General features: G+C 50.5%; 2 protein-coding genes across 2 annotated transcripts; both read right to left on the bottom strand.

Annotated features, from left to right (window-relative positions):
• Nucleotides 1-3,319: 3,319 nt before the first annotated feature.
• On the bottom strand, nucleotides 3,320-4,803 carry LOC138402142 (metallothionein-2-like). The gene is made up of 3 exons (XM_069497873.1): nucleotides 4,699-4,803; nucleotides 4,072-4,137; nucleotides 3,320-3,548 (listed from the first exon to the last, which is right to left on the bottom strand). The coding sequence occupies exons 1-3, from the start codon at nucleotides 4,724-4,726 to the stop codon at nucleotides 3,457-3,459; spliced, it is 186 nt and encodes a 61-aa protein (XP_069353974.1). The 5' UTR covers nucleotides 4,727-4,803; the 3' UTR covers nucleotides 3,320-3,456.
• A 3,795-nt stretch (nucleotides 4,804-8,598) lies between these two features.
• LOC138402146 (metallothionein-1E-like) lies at nucleotides 8,599-9,874 on the bottom strand. The gene is made up of 3 exons (XM_069497877.1): nucleotides 9,713-9,874; nucleotides 9,179-9,244; nucleotides 8,599-8,827 (listed from the first exon to the last, which is right to left on the bottom strand). Exons 1-3 carry the CDS (start codon nucleotides 9,738-9,740, stop codon nucleotides 8,736-8,738), a joined length of 186 nt encoding a protein of 61 aa, XP_069353978.1. The 5' UTR covers nucleotides 9,741-9,874; the 3' UTR covers nucleotides 8,599-8,735.
• Nucleotides 9,875-14,146: the final 4,272 nt, after the last annotated feature.

Genomic DNA, 14,146 nt, shown 5'->3' with positions numbered 1-14,146 from the left:
ATGAAGGAATTCTACCTCCAGACTGCCTTCAGATTAAAGACCGCAACATTAACTCTGAATGGAAACCCAGGCTGTGGGCCAGCCTTACAAATTTCAGACCAGCCAGCCCTACAATTACATGAGCCAATTTCTTAAAATAAATCTCTTTCTATCTATCTATCTACATTTTGAGTTCTGTTTCTCTGGGGAACCATGAGTAATGCATATATATTTGGGAAAATATTAATATGAATCATTTAAAGGAAATATGTTAAGTAACATACTGGCGATGCAGTAGCAGAAGTGGAAGACATCTGTCTATACGCGCCATAAGGGCATGGAGTGTCTTGCTCATGGTTTATATATACAGTGGTGATCACAATTTTATGGGAAGAGTGAACGACTCTCTCTGGACCACAGTAAACATGCTCAGGTAGTTGATGAGGACAACAGAAGACACACAGGCACAACAGGACTGGCTAACGGGTGTGGGGGTAGAAAAATGTCCCTATGCTATGAATAAAGATAATGGCTTTATATTTCTAGTGTCAATCTCTGTTTTGTGGAAACAGTGCAGGACCCTCCCTGGGTCAGAGGTTGAATGTTGATGAGGCGAATGAGAAAGACATAGGACACACAGCAAGGCACACCAGGCGTGACTTATTTGCCAGGGGTAAAATTGTTAACTATTGTATCATCTTAGCCCACTTAGGCTGCTCTAATGAAATACCTTAGATGGAATAATTTATAAACACCAGACATGTCTGGAGGCATGGAAGTCCAAGGTCAAGGCACCAAAGTAACTGATAGCTTGGGAGGGCCCCGTGTCTCACGGGGGTGCTCTTCTTACTGGGTCTTCACATGATGGAAGAGGTCAGCAAGCTCCCTCAGGCACTTCTATAAAGGCACTAATCCCATTCATGAGGGCTTTGCCCTCATAATCTAGTCCCCAAATGCCCCACATCTGAATAGCAACACACTGGGAATTGGAATTCAACATATGAATTTTGGAGGGACACAGCATTTAGGCCATAGCAGATATAAATAATAGGAAGAAAATAAAAGTTAATATTACAGCCCCCTTGTCATCTACAAGGTACCACTTTAAGTTCTTTACATGTATTGAATCATTTACTTCTAGGTGAGACTTTATTATGCTCATGTGTTGCTGACATGAGAAATGTGTCATCAGGTGATTTTGTCATTGTGTGAACATCATAGATTGCACTTACACAAACCTAGGTGGTATAACCTATTACGTCTCTATGTTGCACCATGTAGCCTATTGCTCCTAGGCTACAAACCTGTAGAGCGCGTTTATGTATTGAACACTGTAGGTAATTGTGACACAGTGGTAAATATTTGCTAAACATATCTAAACAGAAAAAAAGATACAGCAAAAATACAGTATTATAACTTTATGGGACCAATGTTGTATACGGTCCCTTGTTGACCAAAATGTCATTATGTGGCCACTGACTGTATTATACCCCTTTTACAGTGGGGGAGACTGAAACACAGAGAGGTTATGTCACCAGGTATAAGCGACACAGCTAGGATATATACACACATAGTCTGACTGAGGCCTCATGCCTCAACCACAGTCATATGTCACGCTTTCATTTTCAGGTGGAGGATGCTGAATTCTGGCACAGAGACAAAATGAGAAGAACACTGAGTTGGCAGTCAGACCCCTCTGCACAGCGCTGTGACCTCTCTGGGCTTCGGTTTCCCAGCTGTCAAGCCAGGGGCACAATTGGGCTAACTAACCAAGGGCCCTCCCAGCTCTGCTGTGGAAGGAAGATCCTAGCATCCAGTGACATCATGATCTGCCACCGTGGCTACGACACGAGAATGGTTGTAGCACAGGTTCATTCATACCTTTCCTTCCGGGCGGTGTGAGCTTGGGCAGGTTCTTAACTCCTCTGGAAGTGGCGCAGTCTCACCAGCCCCTGCACATTCGTATGTCTCTCTGGTTTGTGTGCAGAGCACATGACTTGAAGGGGAAGAAAGGCATTTTCTCTGTCCAAATGCTAGGGCAGTGTCTTATCCTGGAGGGTTTTGTGCAAGAGGTCGTCTACATGCCCTGGAAAGCAGAGCGGGAAGATTCCAGTCCCATCCCCAACTTCCAATCCAGAGTAATGCTTCCATGCAGATGGACCTTTCCCAGGGAACTGGATGGGAATGAATAGGATTCTCTCTCCAGAAAGTTCAGGTGGACCAAATGACCATAACACCAGTGTTATTCAGCCCTGGCCAGGTAACGGGCCGCCATTATATTTAATCCCTACCTAGTGATTTAATCTCCTTTCTGAAAATGAAAAACTGGGGGCTCAGAGTGGTTGAGCGGGTGGCAGCCACACAGCCAGTAAGTGGAGAAGTAGGCTGTGAGCCAGGACTGCCTGGCACCAGAGCTCATGTACTTGGCCTGGCTACCTTCTGAAATTGTCTTGGCACAGAGCACCTGCAGGCAAGTGTCGTCCTGACACCTGGGCCAAGTGACTCGTCTCCCTCTTTGAACATCAAATAGCAATTCCTTCAGCAAAGAGCCAGAGAAACCAACCATTGCTCCTAACTGCAAGTCACGCAGGGCCTTCCTCTTTCCTAGTGAACGCCACACACCTTAGAAATGGCACAATATGCCATGACCTCTGCATAGGCACACCGAGAGTCCTTCATCTAGAACCAGTCCTTGTCCACACGCCATCTTGCAGGAACATTGCTGGGCAATTCCCTCCACATCTCTGGTCGCCTCCCTGGTTGAAGTAACCAAGGGCTGGAATTGGAAGGAGGGGCAGATTTCAGCCTGACCTTGGGGAAGAAGCTTCCAATATTCAGGAGGAAATCACAGCAGGGAGCTCTCAGGGGTAGCAAGAGTCCCATCAGTGACACTGGGCAAACGAAAACTGATGATTCCTTGTGGGGATGTCCAGGCCAGTGCTGCTGAAGGTGTGTGATCCACACACCGGCGCCAGTCTGCAAGCTGTTTCCAGTCTGCAGTGCACACCCTGGGACAAATGTGTGGTGTCTGTAATTCTTTGATATTTTGTTTTTTATATATTTACTGAAATTTTCCTGAATACAAAAATGGATTTAGTGTTTAGTTCTTTCATAGTAATGCATTTTATCTTACCATGCTGTATATCACATGGCATAATGCTATTACATTTTAGCTGAAAAAGTAACCTGACTCAAGTACCCTTAAGACACTCGGGGTGTAAGACGACAAGACACGGTCCCACCACCCAGGTCTCTAGACACTCAATGCAATCCTCCATCCCGGTTCTGTTAGGCATGGGGTCCCTTATTTCCCAGGTGTACAAAGACACAAGAGCCAGAGTCAGAACAATAACTTTTTTTTATTGTTCACATATTTAGTAATGAAGAGAACCATGGGAAATGGGTCAGGGCAACATGAAAAATATCCAGGTTTGTGCTTGTTCTTCCATTTCCGTGTGGGAGCTGGGGTCTCCGCCATCAGGCGCAGCAGCTGCACTTGCTAGATGCCCCTCTGCAGACGCAGCCCTGGGCGCACCTGGCACAGCCCACGGGGCAGCAGGAGCAGCAGCCTGGGGAAGAAGGGAGACGAGAGGTCAGAGGAGACTTGCCCAGACACTTCCCTGCCTCATCAGCAGGACTGGCGCAAGATCTGTCCCCAGCCTTCGATGGCCTTTAGTTCAGGATGGCATGCTCTATCAAGAGACAACTGGTGGATCTTTGGGGTGAGACTCTTTCTATGCAAAAGATGTCCAGCCCTACCTGAGCCCAGGACAGGGCATAAGACTGGAAACGCTGTGACAGGGCCCAGGTGGCCAATGGAAAGCCAACCTCCCAGAACCATACACTTGAGTGAGGAAAGTCCTCAAGCATCAGGTCTGTGCTTGACAGGCAGGTGCACTCTCTTGGCCTCTGTTTCCCTATTCTAAGAATGAAGGCTGCAAATCAACCATGTCTAAAGTTCTTCCTGAATCAGTTCTAGGGGAAGGGGGTGCAGGGAAGCTGGTCATTGGCCTGTTCCTGTCTGCTGAGCTCTGGGTCCCCTCCTCTGACTCAGCCCAGCCCCCAGACTCCCAGGGAAGGCCCCGCACTCACTCTTCTTGCAGGACGCGCATTTGCACTCTTTGCACGTGCAGGAGCCAGGGCAGGTGCAGGAGCCACCTGCAAGGAAGACAGCGACAGGCAGTGAGCACTGAGTGAGAGGCACAAGGCACAGAGTCGGGCAGTCGGGCAGTCACTCTCCAGTGCCCCCGCCTCTGTGCGGCGCCAGCCCTCAGAGCTCCTCGGGCTGAGTGCAAGGCTAGACCTGGCTGCTCCTGTCCCACTCACAGCCCAATGATGTGTACCCTCACTTGTGTCTCCACAGGCTAGGACGGCCCTTATGTCCTTAATCCTGAAAGGGCAATGTCCCCTGTCTCCCATCCAGCCAAGACAACGCAAATGCTGGACAGGCTACTGGGGCTCAGCCTAGCAGTCCCCGACCGCCTGCTGTGGACGGTGCAAGCCTGAGTCCTCCCGTCTCTGAAACGAGAGGCACTGGGAGAATGGCAACGCTCTCAGGGGCGCGGAAGGCGCTTGGCAAGAGGGAAAGCTCTAGAACTACGAACGAAAGGAGTCCACTTCAGCCAGAACTCAAAATGAGACCTCCCCTCCTAGGACCTTCTGTCCTGCCTGTAGCCGGGAAATGGGTACTCTAAGGACGAGAAAGTCGGTGTCTCTTACCAGCGGCGCAGGAGCAGTTGGGGTCCATTTCGAGGCGAGCTGCAGGTCCCAAGCGGGAGGCGATCAGGCTGTAGGGCAGGTGGAAGGCGTGGTGGAGCCCAGGAGCCCGCGGTCCCTTTATGGTCAGGGGAGGCCCGGGCGCAGAGGCCGCGCCCCCTTTGCACCCGCCCCGGAGTCAGCGCGGCCCGCGGCCGGTGTCCTGAGCCGGGCTGTGCGCAGCGGGTGGGCCGGGCGCAGGATCGGCGAGCTCTGCTCTGTGCTCACTGCTGGGACCGCTGCTTTGGCGCCCGGTTGCCTGGGAGGGGCTTTGTGCCTGGCTGCACTCGGCGTCCCGGCTGTCCTGCCGGCCCTTCCCAATTTCCCCGAGATTACCAGCCACCCCCGGGCCCCGAGCGTCCTGAGACCCCATCCTTGTGGTCCGGGCGCTCTCCCCACCCCACCCACCACCTTGTCTCGTGTCCTCTGCTTCGCGTTTCCCGGGGTCCATGTGCAAACCCAGCCTCATGCTCACGTCTCGCATCGGCGGCTGCGGGTTAGCGTGGCAAGCGAGTTGTGTGCAAAGGACAGGCTGTTGATGTATGTGACTTCTGCTTCTTCCCACCCCTCCACATTGCCAGTCCCTATGCACACATGGGTCCCCTGGACTTGTTGCTCCTGTGCATGGCAACACGACAAACACACAAGTCTGCCTCTCTCTCCTTTGCAATCTCTACGCCTGCAGGGAGGTAGGGACACATTTGTGCACGCCTTTGCACATAATTCTCCATGGTCTCTCCATAGCCCAGCCAAGCGCCCCACTCCATGACGGCCGTTTTGAAACTCTGGGATCTTCCCAAAAGAGGCATCACTTTAGGTGATATGCAGACTCTGCATTAAATAAACACGAAAGACAAGTGGGTATTTCTTTTCAATATTCCTGACTATTGCATAACATTTAGTCAGTGCAAGTTCCTTTTAAATCACTTTTGTTCTTTGAACTTTTACTACAGTCCTAAAGGGAAATACTATTTATGAAGGTGTTTTACAAATCAGACAGCTACAACCAAAAGATTGCAAGCAGCTTGCTTAACGTCGCAGAGCTAGGAGGTGTGTACTGAATTGAATCCAGTTATCTCTTAAGCGAAAGGACCTTTCTCTGGCCCTGGTATGTCTTCAACACTTCTCTATCGCTGGAAACCTTTTAAACAATAGCAAGGCACCAGCTCAACCATCAGCAGTGACAAAAGCAATGCTTCATGTAATATTGATGTGTGTATACATACACACACATGTATAATTTTCTTGCTTTCCTCTATATCTGGAAGAAGACTGATTTTCATTCTCAGTGATGGTATGGAGTTTCCTTTTCATAAAAATAGATTTAAGAAAATTTTAATCATTTCAGCGTTAAATGTTCAGTAAAATGTGGTGTAGGTGGTAGCAGAAATAGCTGTCATTTTTCTGTGTCTGACACAAGGCACAGACAGCCTTGTTCATAGCTCTGTAGCCTTATGATTGGTTGAAATGATGTGGGAAGAGTAATGGCACTCTTTGGCCCACAGGTCACATGTGCATGTGGCATGTGAGAATAATATGGAGCACGCGGTGAAGCACACCAGGCCTGGCTGCTTTGTGCACAAATAAATATCCCTGATGTACAGTGATTTAGAAAGTAATAGCTATTAATAATGTATTTTTAATTACACATCATAGGATTTAAGCAATTGCCAACATTCTAGAACGCTGACCACTTGCCAGGCATCATTTTAACTTCCCTACATGTATTGCACCATTTAATCCAACAAGCCAGAGGCCATTATTATTCCCCTTGTACTGTTGAGACTGAGACACAGAGAGGTTGTGTCATTGCAGCTAAAAGTAACAGAGGTGGGATTTGCCCTCATGAGGTGACTGCAGCATCCTGCCATCACCTGCCACCGTATGCCACCAAGTCACATGAAAGATGAGGACACTGAAAATCGGGCACAGAGGCAGCCGTGGGACGAGCACTGAGCTGGCGGTCAGGTCCCTCTGCATTGCTCTGTGACCTCCTTCGGGTTCCGTTCCCATCTCTCAAGCCAAGAGCCACATGGTCATTTTATCTTTGAAGCAAGAGAGCCAGTGTTTAGCACCCAGTGACATGATCTGCAGCTGTGGCAAGGACCAGGGCATGGGGCCACCTGTATCATAAGTTCTTTCATCTCTTTCCTTCTGAGCTGTGAGACCTTGGGCAGGTCGCTTAACTACTCTGTAAGAGACAAAATTACTGCAGCCCCTGCACATTTGCCGTCCCAGTCATTAGGCCTGTGGCTGTCATTCATGAAGATGCAATGACATGAAGGATGGGAAAGTCTTTTATCTCTGCTCAAATGCCGTGGCCACGTCTTATGGAAGGAGACGTTACCGCAGGAGGTCGAGGTCACCCACACTCCTCCTGGCACGGCATCAGCCAGGTTGCCGTTCCCAGCTTCCAGCCAGAGCAACGCTCCCACACCTGTGAGCCTTTCTCCAAGCCCGTGTTGGGATCTAACAGGGTTCCTTCTCCAAGTGAGTCAACCTGGAGAGAATGATCACAGGCACCACCTTTCATTAAGCCCTAGCCAGGAGCCAAGTCACTTTCTTATTTAATGCCTACATTGAGCTATAATCTCCTTTCTACAAATGAGGAACTAGAGAGTTTCAGCGACCTGCCCAGGCCACACAGCCAGTAAGTGGTGGAGGGGGCTGTGAACCAGGACTGCGTGACACCGAAACCCACACCCTTGCCAAATGCTGACTCCTGAAATCTTCTTTGACTGGGCACCGACAGGTGAGCCTGGTCCTGACTTTTAGGCCAGGAACCTCATCCTCCTCTTTGATTGAACATCAGATAGCACTCCCTGAGCAAATAGCCAGGGGACCAACTGCTGGCTTTCATTGCAAGTCACCAGGACCTCACTCCTTTGCAATGAGCACACCCCACCCTCCAAACTGCAGAAGCTGCCGTCACCCGGCATGGGCAGACACGAAGCCCTTCATCTGGAACCAGTGATCGTGCACGCTTCATCTCACCAGGAAAATGCTGGGCAATTCCCTCCAAATCCGGCCCACCCTCTGCTCCTCTGAAGTCGCCAAGGGCTGGACTTTGAGAAAGGACCAAATTCAGCCTGACCTTGGCAGGAACTTGCAAAGATTCAGGGCCAAGTCACATTAGGGAGCTCTCAGGGTCAGCCAGTGTCCCATCAGTGGCACTGGGCAACTGAAGACTGATGGTTCCTTGTGGGGGAGCCCTGGCCAGGGCTGCTCAAGGTGCGTGGGCCACGCCCCGGGGCCAGCCTGCTGTTGCCAGTCTGCAGTGCACATCATTGATGAGCGTACTTGCAGAGTTTGTAAATCTTTAATTTTCCTGTTTCCTCATATATTTATGACTTTTTCCTGTTGAATCTAAGAAATGGGTTTTATATTGTTTGATTTCATTATTTCCAAAGTTAATATTTTATTTAGCAAGGTTTAAGTCTGTAATGGATAGGAAACAAAATCTGCTCCTTCACTGTGGAGTTTCAGAATCCCTGGGTATGATTCATGCAACTGTGGAGTTGGTTCCACCTCCTATAGTCACTTTCAGCCCTCAAATCCAACGGGAAACTAAAGTTGGGCAGGGAAGTCAGAGAATGAAAATGAGGGATGGAGAAGTTTCTGGACCATCAGCCCTCGACATGAGAACAGAGGAGATTCTCTATCTGTCCCTCCCACCTCCCATGACCTGGCACAATGCCTTTCCACTGTCTAGAAGGTTAAGCTCAGTGAGGTCACCTGGCTTGCCTGAAGGCACTCAGACTGTTAGGGGCTGACATTCCCATCCAGAGCCCAGGTCTCTGCCCTCCCAGTTAAGTACCCCCCCACCCTTATTTCCAAGGTGCACAAAGACAATCAGAGTCAGAATCAAGTCAAAAGTGTTTTATTATCATTCACGTGTTTCATAGAAAAAGGAATGTAGGAAATGGGTCAGGGCGGTATGAAAAAAAACCCAGGTTTGTGCACGTCCCTCTATCTACACCTGGGAGCTGGGCTCTCCGCCATCAGGCGCAGCAGCTGCACCTGTTCGATGCCCCTCTGCAGACGCAGCCCTGGGCACACTTGGCGCAGCCCACGGGGCAGCAGGAGCAGCAGCCTGGGGAAGAAAGGGCACAGTGACAGGTCACAGCAGACTTGACCAGAGACCTCCTGCCTCAACTGCAGGCCTGGCACAAGCTCTGCCCGCAGCCCTGGAACGGGTTTTTCTTTTTTTAGGGTGGCACAGCTCTGTTCTGCAACAATAGGGAGTGCCTTTGGGCTTGTGTTTCAAGAGAAAAAGTTTCTCCTGACCCATCTGAGTTCAGAGCAGAAAGCCCAGAGACGGAATCACATAGCCCACAGGGAAAAGGAAGGTCAGTTTCCAGAAATACTACACTCAGGATCGGCTCTGGGTTCCCTCAGAACCTTAGCCTCGGCCCCAGACTCCCAGGGAAGGCCCCGCACTCACTCTTCTTGCAGGACGCGCATTTGCACTCTTTGCACGCGCAGGAGCCAGGGCAGGTGCAGGAGCCACCTGCAAGGAAGACAGCGACAGGCAGTGAGCACTGAGTGAGAGGCACAAGGCACAGCAGTCGGGCACTCGGGCAGTCACTCTCCAGTGCCCCCTCCTCTGTGCGGCACCAGCCCTCAGAGCTCCTCTGTCACCCAGGGCAGAGGAAGAGAAGCCCCGTCTTCTCTCCCCTGGTGCTCTGAAGACCAAGTGCTCTCCTGTTGTGAACGCGCAAGAAAGGGCCCAGGCTGCAGACCAGCCCAGGAAGACTGAGGAGGCAACGTCCCTGCCTTCCGACCGTCCCGCCTGCTCAGAGCCTGGACAGCGAACTGGGGCCCAGACCGCAGCCCGCGGGCCAAGTGGGTGCCGCGGAGCAGGTCAGCCTGGAGCCTCAGTCCCCTCCGCTCTTGGGAGGCTCGTAGGCAGGATGGGAATGCTCCCCTGGCCTGGCCAGGAAGAGAGCACTGGGTGGAGGAGTCCGGCGTCCCTTACCAGGAGCGCAGGAGCAGTTGGGGTCCATTTCGAGCCGAGGTGGGGGAGGCTGCAGTTCCCAAGCGAGAGGCGAAGGGTCAGTCGCGTAGGTGGAAGGCGCGGTGGCGCCCAGGAGCTGCGGTCCCCACCATAGTCCGGAGAGGCCCCGGGCGCAGAGGCCCCGCCCCCTTTGCACCCGCCCCGCCGTCCGGGGCCGGGCTGTGCGCCGCGGGCGGGCCGGGCGCAGAGTCCCTGCGCTCCCCTTGTGCGCATCGCGGGGGCGGCTCCTCTGGCGCCCGCTCACGCGGGAGGGGCTGTGCGCCCGGCCGTACACCGTGTCCCTGCTGTGCTCCCCGCCCTGCCCAATTTCCCCGAGCTGACCGGCCACTGCCGCCCGGAGCCTTCCGGGAACCAGCCCTGATGGTCGTGAGAGCCCCACCTCCAGCCCCCGCGTGCCCTTCCCCTATCCCGGGTGCTACCCCAGCTTGGTGCTCACGTCCCTAGATCGAAGGAGCGAGGGAGCGCAGCGAGAGAGTTGGTGCAGAACGGAAGCCGTGGATGTGACCTTTGCACCCCCCACCCCGCCCCCCCCGCCACTGCTGCCCTGCATTGTCCTGTCCGTATCCCCACCGCGGGCCTGCGGGTTCCTCCTGTACACAGCGACAGGGGGACACAGGGCTCTTCCTCGCCCCCTTTCACTCTGCATGCCTAGGGGGATGTGTGGGGACCTTTGTCTGGGTCCTCCTTGTGTCCAATTCTCCAAGGGCTCCCCTGCAGCCCACCCTGCCCACCCCGCTCCAGGATCTCGGCCTGAAATTGTGAGATGCCCCAAGGGAGGGATCATTGTAAGGGGTGTTCAGACCCTGCATTAAATAAGGAAGCAAGAAAAGTGGTCACTTACCTTTCAATATTCCCATTACACAGCAGCTAGTCTGTATCAGTCCGTTTAGTCATTTTAGGTTTTGGAACCCTCCCAAGACCAATAAAAGAGAAATAGTTATGAACCCATTTTCTAATAGGAAAACTAAGGCACAAGTTTAGTTAACTTGCCTAAGGTTGTAGAGCTAGACAATAGTGCCAGTGTATCTGAATCCAGTCAGCTTTTCCAAGGAAGGAGCAGGGAAAGGATAAAGATTTCTTTTGGTCTAAATATGTCCTCAACGCCACTGTACTGCTTGAAATCTTTCAAACAAGGGCAAACCTCAAGCTCAACCCCGGACAGCTTGAAAAAAGACGGAGAAATAAGTAATAAAGAAAGAAAGAAATATATATACATACACATAATACATATTAGAGTAAGCTATGTCTGGAAGTAAAATTGAGTCTTAATTTCTACATTGATAAAGAATTTGCTTTTCATTTAAATATATGCCATAGGTAATTTTATATGTCAGCTTGAGTAGGCAAAGTGCCCAATTCCTTTGTCCAACATCAGTCTAGATGTTGCTGTGAAATTATTTTTTTCTGATGTGATGACCGTCTAATTACACGTTGAGTAAAGCAGATGTTAGAGAGGATTTATGATGTAGTATCTGCTCATCCAACCTGGGGTGTCCAGAGGGCACAGCTTTTACTTCAGCCGTGAGAAATGAGTTTGCAGGGAGAGCCCCAGCGTCCTTGGAGAGCTCTGTGGTCGCTCTTCTCTGTCGTCAGAAAGTGCAGTGGGAACTGCTGCCACTGCATTGGGAATCCTGCGTGCAGGGGAGATGGCTGGATCCCAGGGTGGCAGGGGCCAAGGGGAGGCACTTAATCGTCAACAGGAAAGTGGGCATGGCTGTTGTCATGGACAGCACAAAGCAGAAGAGCCTGACTTGTAGAGACCCGTGGTGTTGGCTAGTTGATCAGGGTGTTCCTAGGAGTGAAATAGATTGTCAGCCTTCTAAACTCTTACTTGATCTGCATAAACGTAATTTCTGTTTCCTCTCCGCACTGCTGGTCTCCAGGCCTTAGTTCCAAAGGGAGGAATGCTTCCCCTGGGAGATAAACAGTGATTGCATTGGTTAAGACCTGCCACCAGGCCACATTGGGCTCCTCTGACCTCCGAATCAACAGGCAAAGAAAGGAGTTGCTGTACTCGCTGGGGAGATTTCTTGTGATTACCAAGAAGAAATTGGACTGCTAGTCCATGGTGGGGGGAAGGAAGGGGATGTCTGGAATACAGGAGATGCCCTAGGCCAGTGGTTCCCAACCCTTTTGGCACCAGGGACTGGTTTCATGGAAGACACTTTTTCCATGGACAGGTGGGGATAGTTTTGTGATGATTCAAGCACATTACATTTATTGTACACTTTATTTCTATTATTATTACGTTGTAATGTATAATGAAATAATTATACAACTCACCATAATGCAGAATCAGTCGGAAGCCCTGAGCTTGTTTTCGTACAGCTAATGCCACCGCTCATCTGACAGGATGTAGTCTCTTTACATCACTGTATTTAAGTATTGCTAGCTTTATATCATAGTATTAAATAAAGTTATAGGATATCAAGGAACATCCTCCAAGGACTTTGAAACCTCTTCTGGGGAAAGGGATAATGTATGTTCAGCCGTACACCGACAGTTGTACCATGTTACGTGGAAGTATGACCTTGTTTTTGCTTTTATTTGGACATTAAATATGGTTTAAGGAGATGTGTATATGTACCAAATTAATAAGAGGTAGACTGCGATGGTTAGTTTTCTGTGTTAACTTAGCCAGGCTGTAGTACCCAGTCACTTGGTCAAACACTAGTAGAGATGTTGCTGTGAAGTTATTTATAAAATGTGATTACCATTTAAATGAGTAGATTTTGAGGCAAGCAGATTACCCTTCCTGATGTGGGTGGGCCTCATCTAAACAGTCGAAGGCCTTAAGAGAACAGACTGCCTTCCTAAAAGATGAAGGAATTCTACCTCCAGACTGCCTTCAGATTAAAGACCGCAACATTAACTCTGGACGGGAAATTTCAGACCAGCCAGCCCTACAATTACATGAGCCAATTTCTTAAAATAAATCTCTTTCTATCTATCTATCTACATTTTGAGTTCTGTTTCTCTGGGGAACCGTGAGTAATGCATATATATTTGGGAAAATATTAATATGAATCATTTAAAGGAAATGTGTTAAGTAACATACTGGCGATGCAGTAGCAGAAGTGGAAGACATCTGTCTATACGCGCCATAGGGGCATGGAGTGTCTTGCTCATGGCTTTATATATCCAGTGGTGATCAGAATTTTATGGGAAGAGTGAACGACTCTCTCTGGACCACAGTAAACACGCTCAGGTAGTTGATGAGGACAATAGAAGACACACAGGCACAACAGGACTGGCTAACGGGTGTGGGGGTAGAAAAATGTCCCTATGCTATGAATAAAGATAATAAAATCATAGCTAATGTTATAGACGACTCATCCCTTGCCAGGCCCCATTCCAAGTTCTTTATATGCAGTAACTCATTTCCTCCTATAATCCAGACCCTATTATTAGGCCCCTTTTACAGCAGGGGAGACTGAGCCACAGAGAGCTTGTGTCACACAAGTATAAGTGACACAGCTGGGATGTGCCCTCATGCAGGCTGCAGCATCATACCCTCAGCCACCACTGTATGCCACCATGTCACGTAAAAGACAGGGACACTGAAAATGTGGCACAGAGGCAGCGGGGGGAAGAGCGCTGAGCTGGCTGTCAGACCCCTCTGCACAGCGCTGTGACCTCTCTGGGCTTCGGTTTCCCAGCCGTCAAGCCAGGGGCACAGTTGGGCTAACTAACCAAGGGCCCTCCCAGCCCTGAGCTCTCAGAGGCAGGGTTTAGCATCCAGTGACACCATCTGGCAGATGTGGCCAGGGTGAGAGGCCAGCTGTAACATAGATTCAGACCTCTGACTTCTGAGCGGCGTGACCTTGAGCAGGTTGCTTCGCCACTCTGGAAGGGGACACAGTCACTTTAGCCCCTGTGCATTCACTCTCTCACTGGGTAATATGAAGTTCAAATGACACGAATAATTGGCAAGGCTCGTGTTTGTTCGAATGCTATGGCAGCGTTTTGGTTCCAGAGGGCTTTGTGCAGGAAGCCATCCGCGCCCCCCTGCTACACAATCAGCAAGGCTTCACTCCCCGCCCAGCCTCCAACCCACAGTGATTCTCCCCAGATGGCTTTTCTCCCAAGAGCTTGTTGAGACAGAGTCTCTCTCCAAGAAAGTCCATGTGGAGAGTGATCATAACGGTCATTGTCTGTTAAGCCCTAGCCAGGAGTCGGGCCACTCCTATTTAATCACCGCATAGAGATACAATCTTTTTCCTACAAATGAGGAAAGGGAGGCTCAGAGAGGTTCAGTGACTTGCCCAGGCTACACAGCAAGAAGTGAAGTGAGCAGTGAAGCCGCCTTGCCTGACACCACAACCCATGCCCTTCTCACAGGCCGATTTCTTTCCAAAGGGCCCCTTCGGGCAGGTGTGTTCCTGCTGCGTGGGC

This window comes from Eulemur rufifrons, chromosome 23 (genome assembly GCF_041146395.1).
Source record: "Eulemur rufifrons isolate Redbay chromosome 23, OSU_ERuf_1, whole genome shotgun sequence".
NCBI lineage: Eukaryota > Metazoa > Chordata > Mammalia > Primates > Lemuridae > Eulemur > Eulemur rufifrons.
Note: the sequence above shows the minus strand (reverse complement) of the source record. Positions and strands in the feature narration are given on the sequence as shown.